General features: G+C 35.0%; 1 protein-coding gene across 2 annotated transcripts in view; it reads right to left on the reverse strand.

Annotated features, from left to right (window-relative positions):
* LOC116340561 (Down syndrome cell adhesion molecule homolog) overlaps positions 1-19,282 on the reverse strand; it is a 187,765-nt gene that overhangs the window by 2,986 nt on the left and 165,497 nt on the right. For both annotated transcript variants that reach the window (XM_031767114.1, XM_031767116.1), the window contains exons 5-6: positions 2,883-5,039; positions 2,196-2,573 (exon numbers count right to left, since the gene is read on the reverse strand). In XM_031767114.1, the coding sequence (XP_031622974.1) occupies positions 2,196-2,573; positions 2,883-5,039 (2,535 nt within the window). The remainder of the gene's footprint in view (positions 1-2,195; positions 2,574-2,882; positions 5,040-19,282) is intronic.

The following is a 19,282-nucleotide window of genomic DNA, read 5'->3' on the forward strand; positions in this document are numbered from 1 at the left end:
CAAACGACATACTGAGGCACACACAGAGAGAACAGAGATGCTACAAGTTCAAATCTAAAGGTAATTTTACATTTTCTACATCGCCAAATACAATGAGCTTGCCCTCATTTTCTAGATGCCATTTAAATGAGATGGTACATAGACACATACTCAAAAAGAATTGTTCACATTTTTCCAAATGACATAATTTTATTCATCAGGAGCATATTCCAGAGAGAAAGAGAGAGAGTGAGAGAGAGAGCAAGAGAGAGAGAGAGAACGGGGATGGACAATTTAAATCAATTGTCATTGATAGAAATCGATTTAGTGAAATATATTTGCAACAACAGCTGCTACCGACGAATGAGTAAATATTGTTGTGTAATATCATATTTGTGTGCGCCTACGACAAAAAGAATTATCCGACTATATATCGCGATAGTGCATACATTATAAATGATGTCATTTTTTTCCAAATTGCGTTTACAATGCTTTGCCTCATTGTTGATTGAATTGGCAGCCTGAGCACCACTTTAATCGGTAATATTTATTTATTATTATAATTAGCAATTATAAAATTATTTTGTGTCACTTTTTTGCTGCATCTCGGTTGAAATATTGACCCAAATTGATTTGATGATATCGCAAGTAAAATAAAAACCCTAAATGAGGCAAACAATTGTTACAAAAGTGGAGGTCTGGGCTATCGAATTGATTAAATGATTTTATGAGTGATAAAGTCAAAATTGGTCGTTTTTCATCGACCAGAAATAATTCTATCGATGACAAAAATTGAATAATCGGCACACCGACGGCGATGGGATACAAACAAAAACAGCGGCATAAAAATCATTGAGATTGGGATGCTGCATGGTACTGCGAATTCATTAAACAGAGGATTTAATTTAAATACAATGATGTAGTTTATCTGCGATTTTGTGTCTGGTTTATTGCTTTCCTTGCCCAGTCTCTCTGTTTCATTCAATTGAAGTGCATTGAATCGATTTTGTCGATAAATTGGCATATTGTTTGGCTTGAACTTAGTGTGTGTCCAGTGTCCATAAATGTATTTTCTCAATGAATGCGCGTGAGCGCGAATGACTTTACCACCCGAAAATTTCATTTCGTTGAATTTGTTTTAATTAAATACGTTTTCAATGGCCAGTGGGCGCATGAAGTTTTGATATGAGAATCGGTTGTACCACATTTTGTTTTATTTTCGATTTTTTTTCGGGTTGTATGTAAACCACGCACAATTTCATTTCAAATGGAGCGAACACGGTAGAATGAGAAAGTGTGGCCAGTGTATGCGTGATGAATAAATACTTGGTTGTGCATAAATGAATGAGCAGTGACAAGAATCGAATTATCACCATTTTTATTGGACACTTTAATTCTTCCACTCTTTTCATATGTATTACCTTGTTCCGAATAAAAAATCTATGAAATTTCATTAAGCCGAAATTTATTTAACGTTTGCATATATGTACGCCACTCGCTCTAGCTCACTATCGTTTTTCACATTAAATGCGCTGATTCCAATGGCGTTGAATTATTATGGAAAATTTTAAATGAATAATTTTACCCCATTTGCACAATGCTAATAACAATTATATATGATTGTGGTCACATCACGTAGCGCAAATTGAAAATAATAAATATCCGAACAATGAGTTACTTGGCTGGTGAAAATGAAATTATCATCAAATGACATGGGGCACCATTGGCCACATATATTACATGTAAATTCGATTGGATCATAATAAGCATTCTTTTTTTTCTACGATATAAGGGAAAATATGATTTTATGTTTTTCATAGTTCTCTCTCTATCTATTTTTTTATAATGTGAATGTGTATAGTGTATACATTTAATGAGATTCGCGTATGACTATATTAAAATCGATGCAGACCATCATATTTTATCGTTCAGCCATCCATTCACTTTAAATGGACCTCATGGAAAATCAATTTTCTTTTCCCCTTTAATTGACAAAATTACACTTCAATTGAATCATTTACATAAAATTTTCATCGAAAAACCACTACATTAACGAATTTTTTTTTAATGTCACAGCACAAAAATATGCTTCTATTTTTTCAAAAGAACTTATGAACAAAAACAAATATTGTAAAAAATGATCAAAAACTAATTAGTTGAACGGGAAAAAAATGATCCACACAAAATAAATTGGAAAAAAAGTGCGGTTTACTTACAGTCATTATTTGTCATTTGCTGATTGGAAACTGAGTGTTGTGGGTGGTATCCGTATCCGTTTTGAGTGGCATAAACAACTTGTTTCTGATCTTCCAAAGTTAACGCTAAATCCATTGAGTGTTCAAGTGCTTTGTTTTCCAATCCACTTGTTGGATAATATGGTGGTGGTGCTTGATTTTGTTGTGCCACAATTGATGGTCGCACTGAATCCATTTCGTAGTCTTTTACTTGAGTGCCCTTCTTCGTTTGGTTACGCTTGCAACGGCAGAACATCAAAACCAATAAAATGAATAAAACGAACACAATCACGGATACAATGATTGCAATCAATGTTGGCGTTGCAATCGCATTTGCCTCAGCGATATAATTGTTGCCGACTGAAAATGAAAAATAAAAAAAATCGCAAAACATCGATTAGGAACAAATAATTTGTAGAGAAAGTAGGGTAAAAGATATTATTATTAAAATGAGGTTCAAAGAAATTCAAAGGAAAAAAACGATTAAATTAAAATAGAATAAAATTGAAGATAAACAATTCTAATGAGGAAAATAACACTGAAGAGGAAAATTCAAGTCAAGAAGGTATTTGAGTTGAGAGTTTGTAGGTGGAAAGGAAGAAATTATACAAAAGATAAATAAATAAAGTGGAAAATTTGCTTTTTTTTCTCTCTCGTGAAAACACTTACCTTCAGCTTCGGCATATTCGCCGCAACGTTCATGATTGGCGCGGAGACATAACTTAACGCGAACTCGTGGATTTGTATCATCGTTGAGTGGTGGGAAATCATCATCAGGAATACCAAGTGAACGGGCGCTGCTGCGGCGTGCCGTTACCAAATGTTCGATGACCGTTTCTTTGTGTGAAATGCCGTTGCCAGAGTTTTGCAATTGAATTGTTTCGACAATTTGCCAGGCGGCCATCGGTGTGCCTTCGTTGATGATTGATTCAACGATTGCAATCAAAGACAAACAAGTTGGACCAACCGTAACACCCAATGTACGTGTTTTTGGATTGAATGCCACTTGCATTGGCATTGGAATGTGGTCGACTTTTGTGGTTTTCATAATTTCGGTTGAATATTCGGACGAACCTTTTGTATTGAGTGCCTTTACTTTGAACACATAGCCTTGATGTTGATCCAATGGATTTATGTTACATGGTACATTTTGATGACAATCAAATTCCATCCAATCGGTATTTGTAATGACATTTGTTTCACAGTCAGGTAACACTTGGTCATCATGTGGTGCTTGCACTTTGCGGTATGATACAAAGTATTTTGTATTGGCCAAACCACCATCGAATCCTGGATCCCAATTCAATGTGATGCTATTTGATGTACTATCATCGGCTCGTAAATTGTTTGGCTTTTCGGGTGATCCTTTTGGTTGTAAACGAATTGGTGCACGAATAGTTTCCAATGAATTTACGACACGGCACAAATATTCACCATAGTCTTGATGACCAAGACGATTGATTTTCAATACTGATGTATACACATCATTGTTATCGGTGGTTGTGTTTATTTCATATTTTCCATCTGATGACATCGACAATGGTGATGGATTCACACCGAATTGCCATTGAAATTCTGGTTTTGGATACGCTTGAACCTTACATTTGACTTCGGCATTTTCACGAATATCATAGGCAACTTTGTTGTATTGATGCAAGATGATAGGTGCATGTTCGATGCGTAAATGCATACTTGAATTGGCCGAATTAACTTCGTTTTGATATAAACAAGTGTACAGACCGCGATCACTTGGAATCAATTGATTGCTGCCCGGCCGTGATTTACCAGTAAAACGAATTGTACTTTGAACCGTTACCATGCCATTTGATCCTTCAGTTGGGATTGTTTGTGCGTCATATAAGTTTGTATCCATTGAAATTTCTTGGCCATCTTTCAACCATTTGATGATTGGTTTTGGTTTTCCTTTAGCACTGCACGTTGCCGTAAAATCTGGATCGCCAACTCGTCGTGTCATATGTTGCTGTAATTTGGCGGTGAATTGTGGTGGTTGATGCACTTCAAGTGTAATTGTTGCCATTTCACCGTGTCCAAGTTCATTGATCGCTTGACAATGATAGCGTCCTTCACTTCCCAAATGAGCGCGTGGAATAACATATTGTGAGCCTTGTGCAAGAATTGTTTGTGATTGAACTTCACCGTCTGAATCGCGGTACCAACGGTATTGTGGCACTGGCCAACCAGGTGGATTTGCCGAACAGGTCAATGTGACACCGTTGCCAACATGAACAATTGGTTTGCTTGGATTAATTGATGATTGACCTGGACGGTGACGCACCAGTAGAGCCACCGTTGAATTACCGACACGTTCAACTCGCTTTCCACCGTATGGCATCATAATATTTATAGCACGGCATACATATGTTCCGGCATTTTCAGCACGAACATCTCGCAACGTCAAAACATCTCCAGTCGAACGAAATTCGGGGCTTCCTTCTTTCAACCATTCAATTGTGACCGGTTCTGGGTTCGATGTTACATTACATTTAATATTAATTGTTTCATGTTCTTCAGTTTCGCGTGTTTTCGACTCAATAACCACAACGGGCGGATATAAAACATCCAACATGATTTCTCGTTCACCAATTTTACCCAAACCATTGTCAGCGGCACAAGCATATTTGCCAGCATCTTGATGGGTTACACGTGGAATTGAATATATCATTGATGAACTGATGAAACGACCGTTTCGTGTCCATCGAACATTGGTCACTTTTGGCTTAGCATCAACTTGACAATCCAATTTAGCGGTCGAGTCTCGTTCAACTTGCAACGGATTTTCTGGTCCAATTTCAACTCGTGGATAATCTACAGAAGAGGGAAGAAAATGAAAAATAAAAAAAAACGATTAGTTTTCAACTCAAATAATCATTGTTATCAATCAATTCATTTGCATTGGAGCGATTTTTTTTTTTTTTAATTTTTATTCTTATTTCAATTGATTTGATTGCGTAATAGTCACAACTGATTATTATCATTTGCGGAGTGATGCGGGCACGGATTTTATGGAGTGGAAAAGTCAAATCGATTTCTTCGGATATGCCGCTAATTTGTCGTGACTGAAAATAGCAATTTCCGTTGTCAAGAAAGCAATAGCGAGCAAGAATAGGAAGAGAAAAAAGAATCTATTCAAGTAAAATGACTATATTCAATGCAACTGTGTGTGTACGCTTTTGTTGCAACCATAATACAAATTGTATTGGCACATCAAAATAAATGAAAGGCAATCGGCTGCCACCAACACAGCGGTGCTGGGTGCGAACGCACACACACAACACAATAAATATTAAACTGACAATAACATTGGCTTCCATTTATTCGGCTTTTGTACGGAAAAACGTTGCATAGCAATGAAAGCTCAATCGTACCACATAGATACAGACCAATAATGTGCTCAGTGTTGTCTGTTTTCGCAGTGAAGAGAAGAAAAAAAAAACGCACACACGTCGACTAATGTTTAATTCTGTTGACTTCATTGCTTTTGACGGTGAATTCTTTTGTTTGCTCTTTGCGGGTAAATATGAGAGGTAATGTGTGTGTGTGCCGGTGTGCATCACATTCAATAATTCGTTGTTTCTTATCTGTTTGAGCTCTTTGTGAGCATTGAATGACGGCATTAAATGCACGCTGCTTTAGCTCTTGAGTTGGTTGCGCGTACACAAAGAAACGCGTGGAATTTTGTTATTCATTTGGGGTTTTGTGGTGAGGAAAATGCTTTAGTTATCTATATATTTTCTGTGTGAACTTCTTATCCTTCTCGCTGTATTTGCTTCTCTTCTCCTTCCTCTCTATCTCTCTTTCTCTCTTTCTTGTGTGCGGACTTATTGACGAGATAACTTCAAGTCGTTGTGTCGATTTTATTTCTTATTATTTTTTGAAAACTCCCACAAAAAAAACACACACACCGAACATTCGCTATACAAAGCTAATATTTTTTCCGTTGTTGTTGCTGTTGTTTTTCTATTTTTGTTCTTACAGCATGCGCTCGGAAAATTATTATTTTTCCCGGTCCCTTTTATGTCTTTGTGGTTTCTTTTCCGTTGCGCTTGAAACTTTGTTTTTGTGTTTCAATTGCTGTTTGTAATGGTTTTTGTCCCAGGTTATTACTACTTTTTTGTGTGTGGACTACTTGCAAAACACAAAACTCTCACTCTACGAGGTAGATTTTCGAAAAGTTTTGCTCTTACATTTTATTTATATATGTGTGTGTATCAGCGATAGAACTTGTTTCGGAGGTTTTTACAAATTTCAAATTGTCTGATTGTTTTTTTTTCTGTTTGGCACTTATTCTCTCTCTCTCTCTCTCTCTCTCTCTCTCTCTCTCTCTACCTCTTGCACATAATTCGAGTGTATGTGCATCATTTACGTCATATCAGGAAATCATATACGGACTTGTTTTCAGTTTCGACATGATGTTCTTTTTCCTCTATTCCAACATGTCAATTTGTAGTATGGTTTATTTTCAATTTGGATCTTTTCGGAAAGTTGTTCGTTTGCAGCTTAAGGCCTTCTTAAACGAATTTCCGAAGAGTATCATTGTTTTGGTCTTCGAATGACAAATCGCATTTGGTTGTATTTTTCCATTCTTTCGTTACATTCAACACGCGACGCAACAGTAACTGCACTAGCAGTGGAAGCCAACACGAGATTGTTCATTGACACACAATTTTCAATTATGAAAATATTACTTGTGGAAGAACACATGAGACACGCGCAGCGCTAACTGCAATTTTAAAAACCTTGCGAACACAGCATCAACAAAATTGGAAATAGAAAAAGGCGCTTCATGTTGACCGAGAGTTAAATTGGATTTTACTTAAGTTTGTGCTTCAGTGATGATCAGGGATTGTGCATCGAGTGCACAGAAAAGAAGCGAGAAAATGAAAACGATTGCAGCCGAAAAAAAAAAACAATGTTTTTGCTCAGAGCATGGAATAAGTTGCAACAATGTTTTCATCTCGTTTATAGTTTTGCCAAGTTTAAGGCTTTAAGAAGTACGCGAAAAGTGGCAGCTGTATTGTTGGCTTGGATTGGCTTAAGTGGAAAATTACTGCTCATGAGATATTTAAAACGATGCAAGTGAAAAAGAGACACAAAGAGAGAGAGACAAGAGAAAAGTACTCATACACATACACACGGATCGCCAAATCCAAATTGTATGACAAACAAAATGGCATATGAAAAAAGATTTGTCTCCATTTTTTATGTTTGCTTTCGTGCTTTAAACCGAACGAAAATTGAAATGCAAAAAATGAGAACGAGATCATAAACTTTGTTACGCGATAAATTGATACAAATTACAAACGGTGAATTTGTGTTTGAGCTAAAGTCGTAGTATATTTATATGAAACAAGTGGCCACATCAAATAAATTCACCGCAGTTTCTACACGATGTTATGTCATACACACACAGTACCGACCAAAGCAAGAGATCTTTTTAAGTATTTATTTATGCAATTTGAGCTTGTAAACACACAGGAAAATGGAATGACACGCGTTAAGTGTACATGAGCCGGGCTTTTTACCGCGCATCTTTCACTCGCTGCTATCGTTTATTGCACAGCAATTTGCATAAATTCGCATAATTCATATTTTATGACTACATTAAATGCTGTTTCTTATTATGATTTTTGGAGTGAACAGAAAAAAAAGCACAACCATTTGCCAGAGTATGCATTAAGATTGTCTCTTACACACTTAAGTCGATATCTTTTGGCCTGACACCGAGAAGATTTTGTTGTTGTTGTTGAAATTTTAATGCTGTGCCGGGCAGCTTAGAAATGCGTCACAAATGTACACACCCATTCAAAATGTTCATTCGAATGGTTTTCTTTCTCTGTCATTTGTCCATTTTAATAACAACGCTCGTCTCACGAAGAAATGTGCCTACTCCATAATTTTTGTAGTTGAGCGCACGCATTTACAATGAAAACCATCAGGAAAAAAAATATGTTTGTTACATCGAGAAAAAATGAGAAATGAGCCACAGTTAAAAGAACAAAGACGACACTGTACTGTGTAATTAACACCTTTCAGCTGAATACGAATTGAAAAGCGTTGCCCAGTTGAGTGGTTCAAAACTATCGGGTCATTAATCAAAATCATAAACATTTTCATGTCTATTGGTCGTGCCATTGTATCGAAGCGAATAAAAAAAAATGCTGTACATTATTTTATGAGCCGATCGGACATTCGGGTTAAGAATGTGATTTTGAAATAGATTGGTTTTAGAACGAACAAAAGAATCGATTAAATACAAACATTTATTCTCTTTCTGGAAAAAATATATATAGAAAAAGAAATAAAACAAACCAGAAAAAGTAACAAAATCGAACAAAAGATGAAATATATTTGTGGCATTGATAAGCATTTGGTTTGTAGATCGATTCCTCTTCAAACAAGGCAATTTGTTTGATGCTTTGCTCTGTTTTCACGGTGTGAGTTTTTTTTTCTCGGAACACAATGCATACGTAAAAAAAGACTTGAAAATGATAAATAATAAATATTAAGTGGTAGAATGGCGTCAGAATTCTCGCATTTCAAAAGATTTATTTACGAGGAAAAAACGATCTCTGCTGTCGACTGTTTGAAAAATAAAATTGAACTTTGTTAAATAACTTGATGCTCACTCAACTTTTTCAATGTTGAACCAAACAAAAACTTGCAACAAAATCACAATTCCATAGAAAAAATATTATATTTTTTCTCGCAAAAAATGTGAATTTCATTCTATTAATAATTTTGCGTTTGGTTTTTTTCCACATCGGTCTCTTGAAATAACTTCATCGCCTCAATGCAATGCAATTGCAATATATTGAAGATTTTATAATTCCATGGAATTTTTACAAACAAACTTTCTATCAATCAGCGAAGAGAAAGATGTGAAGAAAAGTATTTTTGAATTGAAAGTAAAAATGATGGTTTCACAAGCTGCAAAATTGTGATAAGTTTTATGCCCGTGCGCTCTTGCAAAATGGTACCAAGCGAAATACAATTTCGAGAAAATGACAAACTCTTTTTTTTTTGCAACTAAGATGTTTTTTTTCTCATTCAAAAACTAATTGGGATCCGATTCGTTCGTACGACAGAATCACAAATCAGAGAGAAAAAGTGAAATAGAGAGCAAAAAAAGGGAAAAAATAACTGTTTGTGTATATGTAATTGGAATATGAATTGGAATGCGCCATTCATGTAGCTACAAATTGCCGTCGCAGATATCTAAAAGCAAAAGTGAATTTTCTATTGTCATGATGTCAAATGAATGTCGTCATTTTTATAAATGATGTCAAATAAATTCGGCGGAACATTGGATTTCATCGTTTGCCTGCTTGTGCAATTCAGTCAATGGCCATGCGTTTGTTTGTGCGTTCGTGCGCTTTCGTTTGTTCGTTCAGTCAGTCAAATAAACGCTTGTTAGTTTCCTCAAGTGCAATACACGACAATAAGTCGAAGAATGTTGCATTTGAAATTTGCCGCCTTTTGTGTGTGTTCACATTTACAGCAAATTTTTTTCCAATTCAACACCGATCGCAATAAAATCGTTTGCTAACTTGGAAATGCATTCATGTGGAACGAACAACGTTCATATTACATCGGCTTTGGCTTCCTTTTCCACGACGACAATTCATTCTATTTATTTTCACTCTTGTTTGTTTGCATGTGACACTGAGCAATAAATGCAATTGAAAGCATCATACATCAAAAACCCCTTCTGACAAAGCGGGCTCTTTTTTTTCGTTGTTGTTGAAGTGAATTACAGTTGGTCGACATTGCTTTTTAGTAATAGTTTTCTTACTTATTTCATGATTTAAGACAGAAAATTAAATAAAATTTTAAAATAAATCTCATTCGGAGTGGAAGCAGCACAAATATGAAAACGAGCGATGATTCTCATCATTTTTCATGGTTCATATTTCATTAAAATTCACTCATTCATACATCAATTTTATTATGTATAACGGGAAAATTCTTGAGATTTATATTTTCATTTGAAATTTGCAACCTGATGTTTAAAAATAGTTTTGCAAAAAAAAAACATTTTCATTGAAAGATGGATATTTTTTTTGCTCGCAATTTATAATGCAAAACTTAATGTGAGCAAAAAAAAATCGAAAAAGGAATGAAGATAACAAGAAAGAAAAAATACGTTTCATTTGATGTTGAAGGAAATATGTGCATATTTTCCGGTGATTGAAATGTCTAAGAGCGAATGTTTCGTTTCACTTCAATAGAAATTGTATAAAAAGAATCGTATTTTTTGTAGCTGTCGTATTTTGCACATCCTTTAGATACTTGCTGATAATGAAATTATATTTTTCAATAAAAATGGGAAGAAAAAAAAAAATGAAAACACGTATTATTGCTATCAATACGTTCGTATGCTATATTTAGAAGATTGGTAGCCGTTGGTTGTCTAAAATCGTAATCTACAGATGTGATCAGCTAATTCCATTCGAAACCTTCTTGAAAATATAGTGAATAATAAATAGTATTGATTGAATTATATGAAAAAATGTAATTTGAAGGATCGACGGTTGTCGACTACTCACAACGGATTGAAATAAAAGAGTGGCCAATTCGTGCAAAAGCGAAATGTGTCAATCAGTTGACGAGGACGAAAATTTTCCTTTTTTGGCTATATTTTAGCGTATTTATCAATAATCCGAAGGCCTTCACTTTGCAAGCGGACAAATACACGGATGATAACAGTCGCAGGCAGAATAAAGTGTAACTGACTGCTTTTGTATTATTATTATTATTTTTTGGAAGAAAAGGCAAGCGAAAAGCGTATTTCATTTATCTCTTTCAAAGGGCAATTCATAAAAGAAGCTGCAAAATGATACGAATATCATCTCTGCCGGCAGCTAACAACGAGAAAAGAGTTGGAGCAAAGGATTTTTGCATTTAGTACGGTCGTTTTTTGTCCTTCATCTCGTCGCTTTGATAACTTGTTTCGCCTTCTCATTCTATCTCTATCTCTCACTGAATTTGGCGAATGAATGTAATCCAAATTATTTTGTGACCCCGATGTCTTGTGTGCAATAAATAAAAAAAGGCGAAAAAAGTGTGCGGATGGAACGAAAGTGGTTCATCGATTGAAATATACATAAATATTCAGGCAAAAGCCAATTCGATTCACACGAAGCGATCGGGTATCGTTTTGCATCTACGTGATAGAGGATTTTGTCGGTTTTGAAAATCGAACGAAATAGAGAGAAGAAAAAAAGAGAGCACATACTCGCATCGAAATGATAAAGATACCTCAACTACAAAGAATGGCATCGTTCGTGCCGGCATAGAGAAAGAGATGAACAGCATACGGCACCACACGACATGCTTCAATGCAGCCAATACAATTCACTTATAATTAGATTTCTCTTAATATTTCAACAATGTATATCGATGCCAAAATGTAAAAGTTCTTTTCATTCAATGATGAAATACGTCGATTTTGACGAGCTCGTGCTGACTCTTTCGCAAAAGGTATACCTTCCGAGAATCAATTTCCAATCAAACAATATTTTTGGATATCATTTTTTTCTCAAGCTGCTGCTCACGCATCGACCCGATTTACGTGCCAAATATATAATTAGCAATAACTTGGCTATCTGTTGCATATCATATAGACACAAAAACACATCAAACGCTTCGTAACACAACAGGTTTTCTACTCTCATTTCTTATTAATCTTGTGGATTCTCGGCATGATTTCTTTATAGATTCTATTCTGATCCATTGTGTCCATCTCTTAAAATTGTAACGATGATTTTGTATATTTTTTCTCTCATAATCGCACGTTTCTAAAACAAGCCGAATAATTTTTATCTTAAACATCAGCGTATGAAAATGACTTTGACCACTGTCGCGAACCGTTTTGTAATCAGTTGATCAGAAGACGAAAAAAAACCTGGTAGACGTACGTAATATTTGTAAATATACCTTGCTGTGCCTCGATCAGCACAGAAAAAAAATTTACAATTCTAGAAAAATAATCAGAGGCATGAAATAAGTCGAAAAGTTGTGTAAATATTTGTTTATACATCGGTATAGTCGCAATTTCATGTTGAATCCGGTCGCAAATGATGTTGGTTTTATAAAATTGCGAATAAATTTTCATTTTCCACCAAAGCCGAAATGCAAAACGAATAAACATACAAACAAAACAATATCACAGAGAGAAAGGGAAACGAGAAGAAGAAGAAAAAACATCAGATGCCTGTTCAATGAACATAATCTGCGATGAGAGAAAAACTTAGTTTATACAAGTGCGTTGGTAGGATCGTTGAATTTTCTCAAATAAACAGGCGTGTTTTCGAGGAAAAAATGCCGAAAAAATGCGTCTTTGAACGAAGTGAAAAAAAAGTTTCGAAAACACGTTTTTTGCCTTAGTTACGATATCTTCTTGTTTTGAATCTTGCAATAGACATTCCGTATATTCGTTGGAAAAAGTTCATTCGATCGAATATTTTAATAAGAACATTTTTACTCGGGTATATTTTTTTTTTCTTTTTCGATTTTCATTCGGTTCTTGTATTGCAGAATTTCGCACAAAATATATGCGTTAAACAGGAACGAAATAAAATAACAAAAAAAGAAGAACAACAACAATAACAAACAAGATATTCTATTATGGTAATGTTCCAATTGTTGACATGTATTTACCGAATAAATGAGGTAGTTAGAATACATTCGTTACTATGTAGCCACTTTTTGGATGAGCACAATGCGTGGGATGCAGGACAAAAAAAAATCGTATTTTTTACTGTACGTGTGCTGCATGTTCTCTCTCTGTGTCTCACTCTTTCGTTGTTTTTTTATTTAAATTCAAATTGGTCGTTACAATTAACTTTAGGATCGAATTTTTGAATCACAGTGTATTCAAGCGAACATTCAAATTGATAATGAATTCAAATGCAAAATAGATTTCTACCTAAGTTTAGATTGTCACAAAGTTCGAATCTGGGTTCTAATCACCAATTTTTTTTTATGTTAAGTGAAGAGGAAAAAAACTTTCTTTAACAACATATTTTTTTTAAAAAATAAAATTGAACGCGTCATTCACAGGTGTACCTGTGAATTTTGCCTATTAGAGGTTGGTTTTTGCTTAATTCATTCAAAACTTTTCACTACTTTCAATTTCGCATTAATTTCTATTCATAAGTTGAAATATTAGGCATTAAATGAGGATGTAAATTACAGACAGTATTGTTCGCGAATCGAAACCTGTCTGAATAAGTACCAGAGCGACGGTTCATCTCCATCCAAAATGAATGTTTTCTAATTAAAATTTATTACTGGCTGTAAAAATGTATTGTGTATTGACTGGTATCCCATTCAAAAATGAGCGTACAATTGAGCCAAAGCAAGTCAAATCAACAAATTTTATGTGCGCTGACTTTATTACAGACGCACAGATATAAGTAATGGCCGCGAGCTCTTTAATAAACTTCAATGAAATACGTGCACGGCAGAAAAACAAAATCAATCCGAAAATGACCGATCAAAAATCATATCTGATCGACTTGTTGTGTATATGAGATTTTTAATGTTCAATTTAATGATCTAATCGTATTTAGTATGCATGAAATTTCGTGCATGGTCAAAGATTTTGTTCGAATCATCTTTCTTTTTGGTATAATTTTCTTCGTTTATTTTATTTGCTTGTTATTTGATTATCGGTCAAAAGTTGTGCGTCGCAACGCGGTCCAACAAGAGCTCAAACGAGCGAGCAAGAGAGCAAGAGAGACGTGAGAGATGTTTAAACTGTACACTGGCACGATTGCGAGTTTCGTTCCTTTTTTGTTCTTCTTCATGTCTACAACATGTAAATGGATCAATTTGGATTCTATGTTGTTGTTTTTTTTTTCTTTCTCAGCTCATTTTTGTTGTTACCTAAATTTTCTCTATTTTGCTTTTTTTCCATTTTTGATTCTATGTAGCTATTAATGTAACATCTCTCCTCGCATTCTCTCTGTAAGATATTTTTTTCTCTGTATTTAGTTCGTTTGGGAGCTCGTTGATTTTCTTTCGTTAATTAAACTTTAACCGCAATAGCAATTATCTGACCAAATAGTTTGTGTGGTTGTGCGTGTTTTTGATAGTGTTTTTTTCTGCTCTTTTTGAGAAATCACAACACACACACACAAAAAAAAACTATATATAAAATTAAAGATCGAAAGAGCGAACGAGTGGCTTGTTGAACGGTTAACACAAACAGGAAAGCTGTTCACGGGGCTTGTTAGTTAGAAAGACAGCAACTGATGAAAAAAACGAAATGTGTCAGATGGTAGAACTTGAAATGGACGTCAAAATCGAGATAAAAAAACGCATCACATGATGAATTCTAACCGAAACACACTCGCAGAGAAAATGGCAAGAAAATTAAATGGTTTTAAACAGTTTTGAGTTTTTTTTTTGCCGCAGTTGCGTATCCCAAAATACTCTCAGCGCCCGAGCCATTTCAACATCGTATAATTATATTTTCAATCCCATTGCATTTACTCCATTCGTTAGGGATTATGTTGTCTTTTTTTCTACGCTAGCGTATCGTATTGTTTTTGATGTGACACTTTAAGTAAGTTTTTATTTTGTTGTTTTGCTCAGTTTTGAATGAAGTAAATTGGCCAATGATCTTTCTTCGTTTCGTGAAATCCGAAAACGAGATAACAATTATGAAAATTGAATTTAAAAGAAAACAAAATACCAACAACTGCCCCACGGATTGTTATAATGTAAATGTTTACAGAAAATGAATAAAATGTGTAAATTCGCGTCTTTTGTAGTTTTTTTATTGAATTATACACATTCTTTGAATTATTCCCATTTGTTGTTTTTTTTTTGTTTCTCTTTGTAGCTCGTTCATTTACTCGCCGAGACCAATAGTTTTCCCATTTGCTGTAATCTAATTGCTTTCTTTGCTTGGCGAATGTTCCATAAAGTTGTGCCTTTTTTTCACTTGTTGTCTTTCAGCTTTGGAGACTGTTGGTCGCCTCCACATAGAGTGTATTCCATTTTCGCTAAGAATGGATCAACATTTCGAATAAATTGTAAACGCAACATTTATCACTCGAGCAGTAAGTCATGGTTTTTCATATTCTCTATCTCAATCGCATTTTGTGCTTGGCCTATGCATAGTGTACACCCATACAAGCGCACAAAATAAATAAAAGGACGGTTTACTTGATTAATGATATCGGGATTGACATCGAAATTACAGTTCATACCGTGTCGGCTGTAAAGTTTTTGGTTTTGCCTTGTGTGCGTGTATATATATATATGTGATTATGCTTTTTCTTCTCGCCACTTTCGGTCTCACATAATTCGAACAAAGGCACCTGAAATACACAACTTTAGCCTTTGTTAAATCGTACACACGAATCAAATTTAACCATCTCAAATAACAAGCGCCTATCTATCGGTCGGGCGTATATTTGGTGTACGTTCCAATATTGCGACAGCTACTTTGTACACACAAGCTTGACACAAACACTTGGCTTGACTCGGCTCGGCTTTGTCACATGCGGTACAATGGTTTAATTAAAACAATGAGCACAAACATTGAATGAGTTTCACATTAGAACGCTTCGGTTTAAATGAAATGACAAATCCGATTCGGTGTCGTACATGAAAGAGCGAGCGAATTTTTTTTTTTTTGAAGCATGAAAAGAAGCAGTATGTTTTACTGAAAAATTTATTAGATAAAGTGGTTTTTTTTTCGTTTCATTTCAAATTTTTCGGTTGGTCGTCGGTTTGGTCAGTAGTGTGCACCTAGAAAAGATACATTTTGATGCGATTGCAAACATGCCGCCTGACACACCGACACACAACCATTCGCTGAATAACAAAAAATTTAAACTAAACGTGCATTCGCGAAATCGTATAAATAAATTTTCAACAGCGACATAATGAATGTTTGCGTATTTTGAATTTATATGCAAACAATGCGAATAAATTTTACCATTTACCGGAAAAGACTATGCAGTTTACCGAATGTATCGAGTCAAAACTGCAAAAGGTGAACGTGTGTGTGTTGGTATGTGTGGGTTGAGCTCTGACATCCTACCTACACTATGTGCTCGCTTAATCCTGTCATCAATTTGTGTGCATTATTTTATGCACACAATAAATAGCAGCACAAACCGTACACTCTCACACTTTCCATATCACTCTTTTTCTGTCACTGTTTTCAGGATCGTAGTTTTTCGTCAAGTACTCTTTACAGCCGGTATGATCCTTCTTCTGGCAAAATGAATGTATGTCTTCTTGTGCTTATCTTGCACAATGTTTCGAAATAAAAGTTTTTTTTGCTGGTAGCGTTCATTTGTCATTCAAACCACCACGCGATGTGATTGTGCTTCAAGTAAATGTTGTGATTAACATCTCAAATAAAGTGAATGTGTGTGTGTGTGTCAAGTCGTTCGTTCGCATTTACAATCCAATCCGCTTGGAATGTCAAGTAGATAAAGAAAGCTACGTAAAAAAAACTTCCACCGAAACATTCCAGTTAACTATTTTTGAGGTGATCCATTACACACATATGCTTTTTTTCTGTTCATTCTTTAAATTTAAATTGTCGTGAGCGCCCTTTTTTCCGTAATATATTTTGCACATCACCGCTCATTTGTTTGAGACGAGGTGAATAAATTGTTGTCACACGTATAAGTTTTAACTGAAGATGAAGAAAAAAAATTACTACTTAAGCCGTTAGAGTTAGTTGTTACTCTCGCTGCAGGTTGTTTTCTTTTTCTCAAATTGTTTGTCATTTTGACGAAACCACTTAATAACACGCTACGTTAGACTTTCGGAGATTTTGCTTTTCATATTAATATATAACCAAAATCAGTCTGTGTCTCATTTGCTTTCATTTTTTTTTGGTCTTGTTTCAAGAACATCGACCAGCCATTAATTTAGACAGTGAAATCTATTCATTTCGAAATTGCACCAAAATGAGAAACGCAGAGCGGGAGAATGAGAGAGAAAAAACGAAAGAGACACAAATATTTTTTTACTCAATTTCGGCAAAAATATTGTCGTGTTAGAAACAAACGGACCATGAACATAAAACCGAAATGGAAAGTGTGAATTTATGCAAAAGAAAACAGAAAATTCGTTTGGATATATCTACAAATACGAAAAAAAATTCCACTTTGACCTATTTGAAATTAGTTTTCCGGTCATTTTTGTTTTTTGTTTTGCCGTTTTTGTTGGAAAAGCATTCATATTGTTTTTTTTTTTTCGTTTGTTGTTTGCTCGGTTGCCCAGAAATTACTCAATGGGAGATGGTCCCGGCAAACTTTAGTCAATGCATAATTTACATGAAATAATATTTTTGCAAATGGACATGAAAATCGATATATGAATAGCCAAAGTCTCGCATCGGAAATGGAATGTAATTTCCATGCGGAAAAGAAGAGGGTTGAACCTAATAATTTTACCATTTTTACTATATATACACTTGCACCATTGGCATTGTGAATTGAATTCGAATGCTTGAAGTCAGTGCAGTGCATGAAAACTCAATGGAAAACTGATTGTGAACACCATAGCACACGGTCGTAAGCAAGAAGCAATGGGAAGGAGAAAAAAAAGTGAACACTCTGGTGCAAAATTAGACGGAAGGAAGAGTGTAAGCTCTGTAAAACCAATAAAATAAAATACCACGACCGAAGTATTCAATGAAAGGCATAATGCTTTTCAACAAAACCAATTTGATTTAATTTTAACATTTAACACACTTTGTGTCTATCCTCACAGCTCATAAAATCGACAGAGACAGAGCAGAAAAAAAATCGAGAATGAAGTAAATGAAAATGGACGAAGAAGTAGAATGAATTGGCAGAAATGAAACGAAACTAATCGCAATTCATTTTTGTTTCATCCGCTTATTTTGTTTTCCAATTGAAGCCAATTTTGTTAATCTCTTTTTCGCATTTCAAGTTTGGATTCATTGTCGGCAACAATGGCTTCGCAATGAAACTGATAAAACTGGGCGCATGAATGCTGCAGATAACTTTCAACGGAACGACATCAACGAACAGAGAGAGAGAGAGAGAGAGAGAGAGCGAGAGAGAAAACTTTGTACAAAGTATTCGATTATTTGTGATGACAGTTGCAGAGGGTTTAAATCTTCTCAATCAAGGCCATTGAATGGACTGTTTTTTTTTTATTTTGCATCGCTATTCAAATAGGTCAGCATCACAAAACAAATCATTGACTCACTTTAGAACACAATACAAGTCAGTTAGCAGTGAAATTGTGGCCATTTAATAAATAATGGCAAAGGCGACGACGTTCCACTTCATTGTTGTATATTTTAACTTGACAATAAGTTATCCATTGTACATCTCATTGTAAAAAAAACGATTAAAATTGAAAGTCTATCTGTTGTTCAACACAGAAGAGTAAAAAAACACACTGTTTTGGGCCAAAACAAGACGAAAAGCAAAATTGAAAATAATAACTATAACGATGGTGGACGTGGTAATTTAATATATTGGCACTATTTTCAACCGATCGCCGGACTTTCTAATGTAAGCACAAAATTTTCAGTGTCAGTTTATTTTCTGCGTGTTGAAAGCCACTGAATTAGCAAAATTAAAAGTAGTAACCGTCAGAGAGAGAGAGAGAGAGAGAGAGAGAGAGAGAGAGAGAGAGCAAAAAAAGACATCAATATAATCTGACTCTTGTTGCCGCACTGTGATTAATCTTGCTTTTCATTGGTTTTTTAGTTTGCCTTTTGTTTCAATATTCAATTTGCATCTATTCGGCCACTTGTGTGCGCGGCGTAATTGACAATTCATTGTCTGCTGGTAGAAATTGAATATTCAATTTGCAACAACATTGTAGAAGCGATATATAGAATTTGAGCGCAAGAACTGTGAGCGCGCACGGTCGTGCAGCACTTTCAATCAAGACAGTTGAAAGTTGCTGTCGAACATGATGGTAAATAATTTCGTTCGATTGTTTTTTCGTCATTTAAGTTCAAGTGTGAACTGAAAGTGTTCGACGTGTCGACAAAAACAATTCTAATCTATCAAGACCGACAAGTCAGT

The sequence above is a fragment of the Contarinia nasturtii genome, unplaced genomic scaffold (assembly GCF_009176525.2).
Source record: "Contarinia nasturtii isolate CC-2019 unplaced genomic scaffold, AAFC_CNas_1.1 Cnas_scaffold_695, whole genome shotgun sequence".
In the NCBI taxonomy this organism is placed as follows: domain Eukaryota; kingdom Metazoa; phylum Arthropoda; class Insecta; order Diptera; family Cecidomyiidae; genus Contarinia; species Contarinia nasturtii.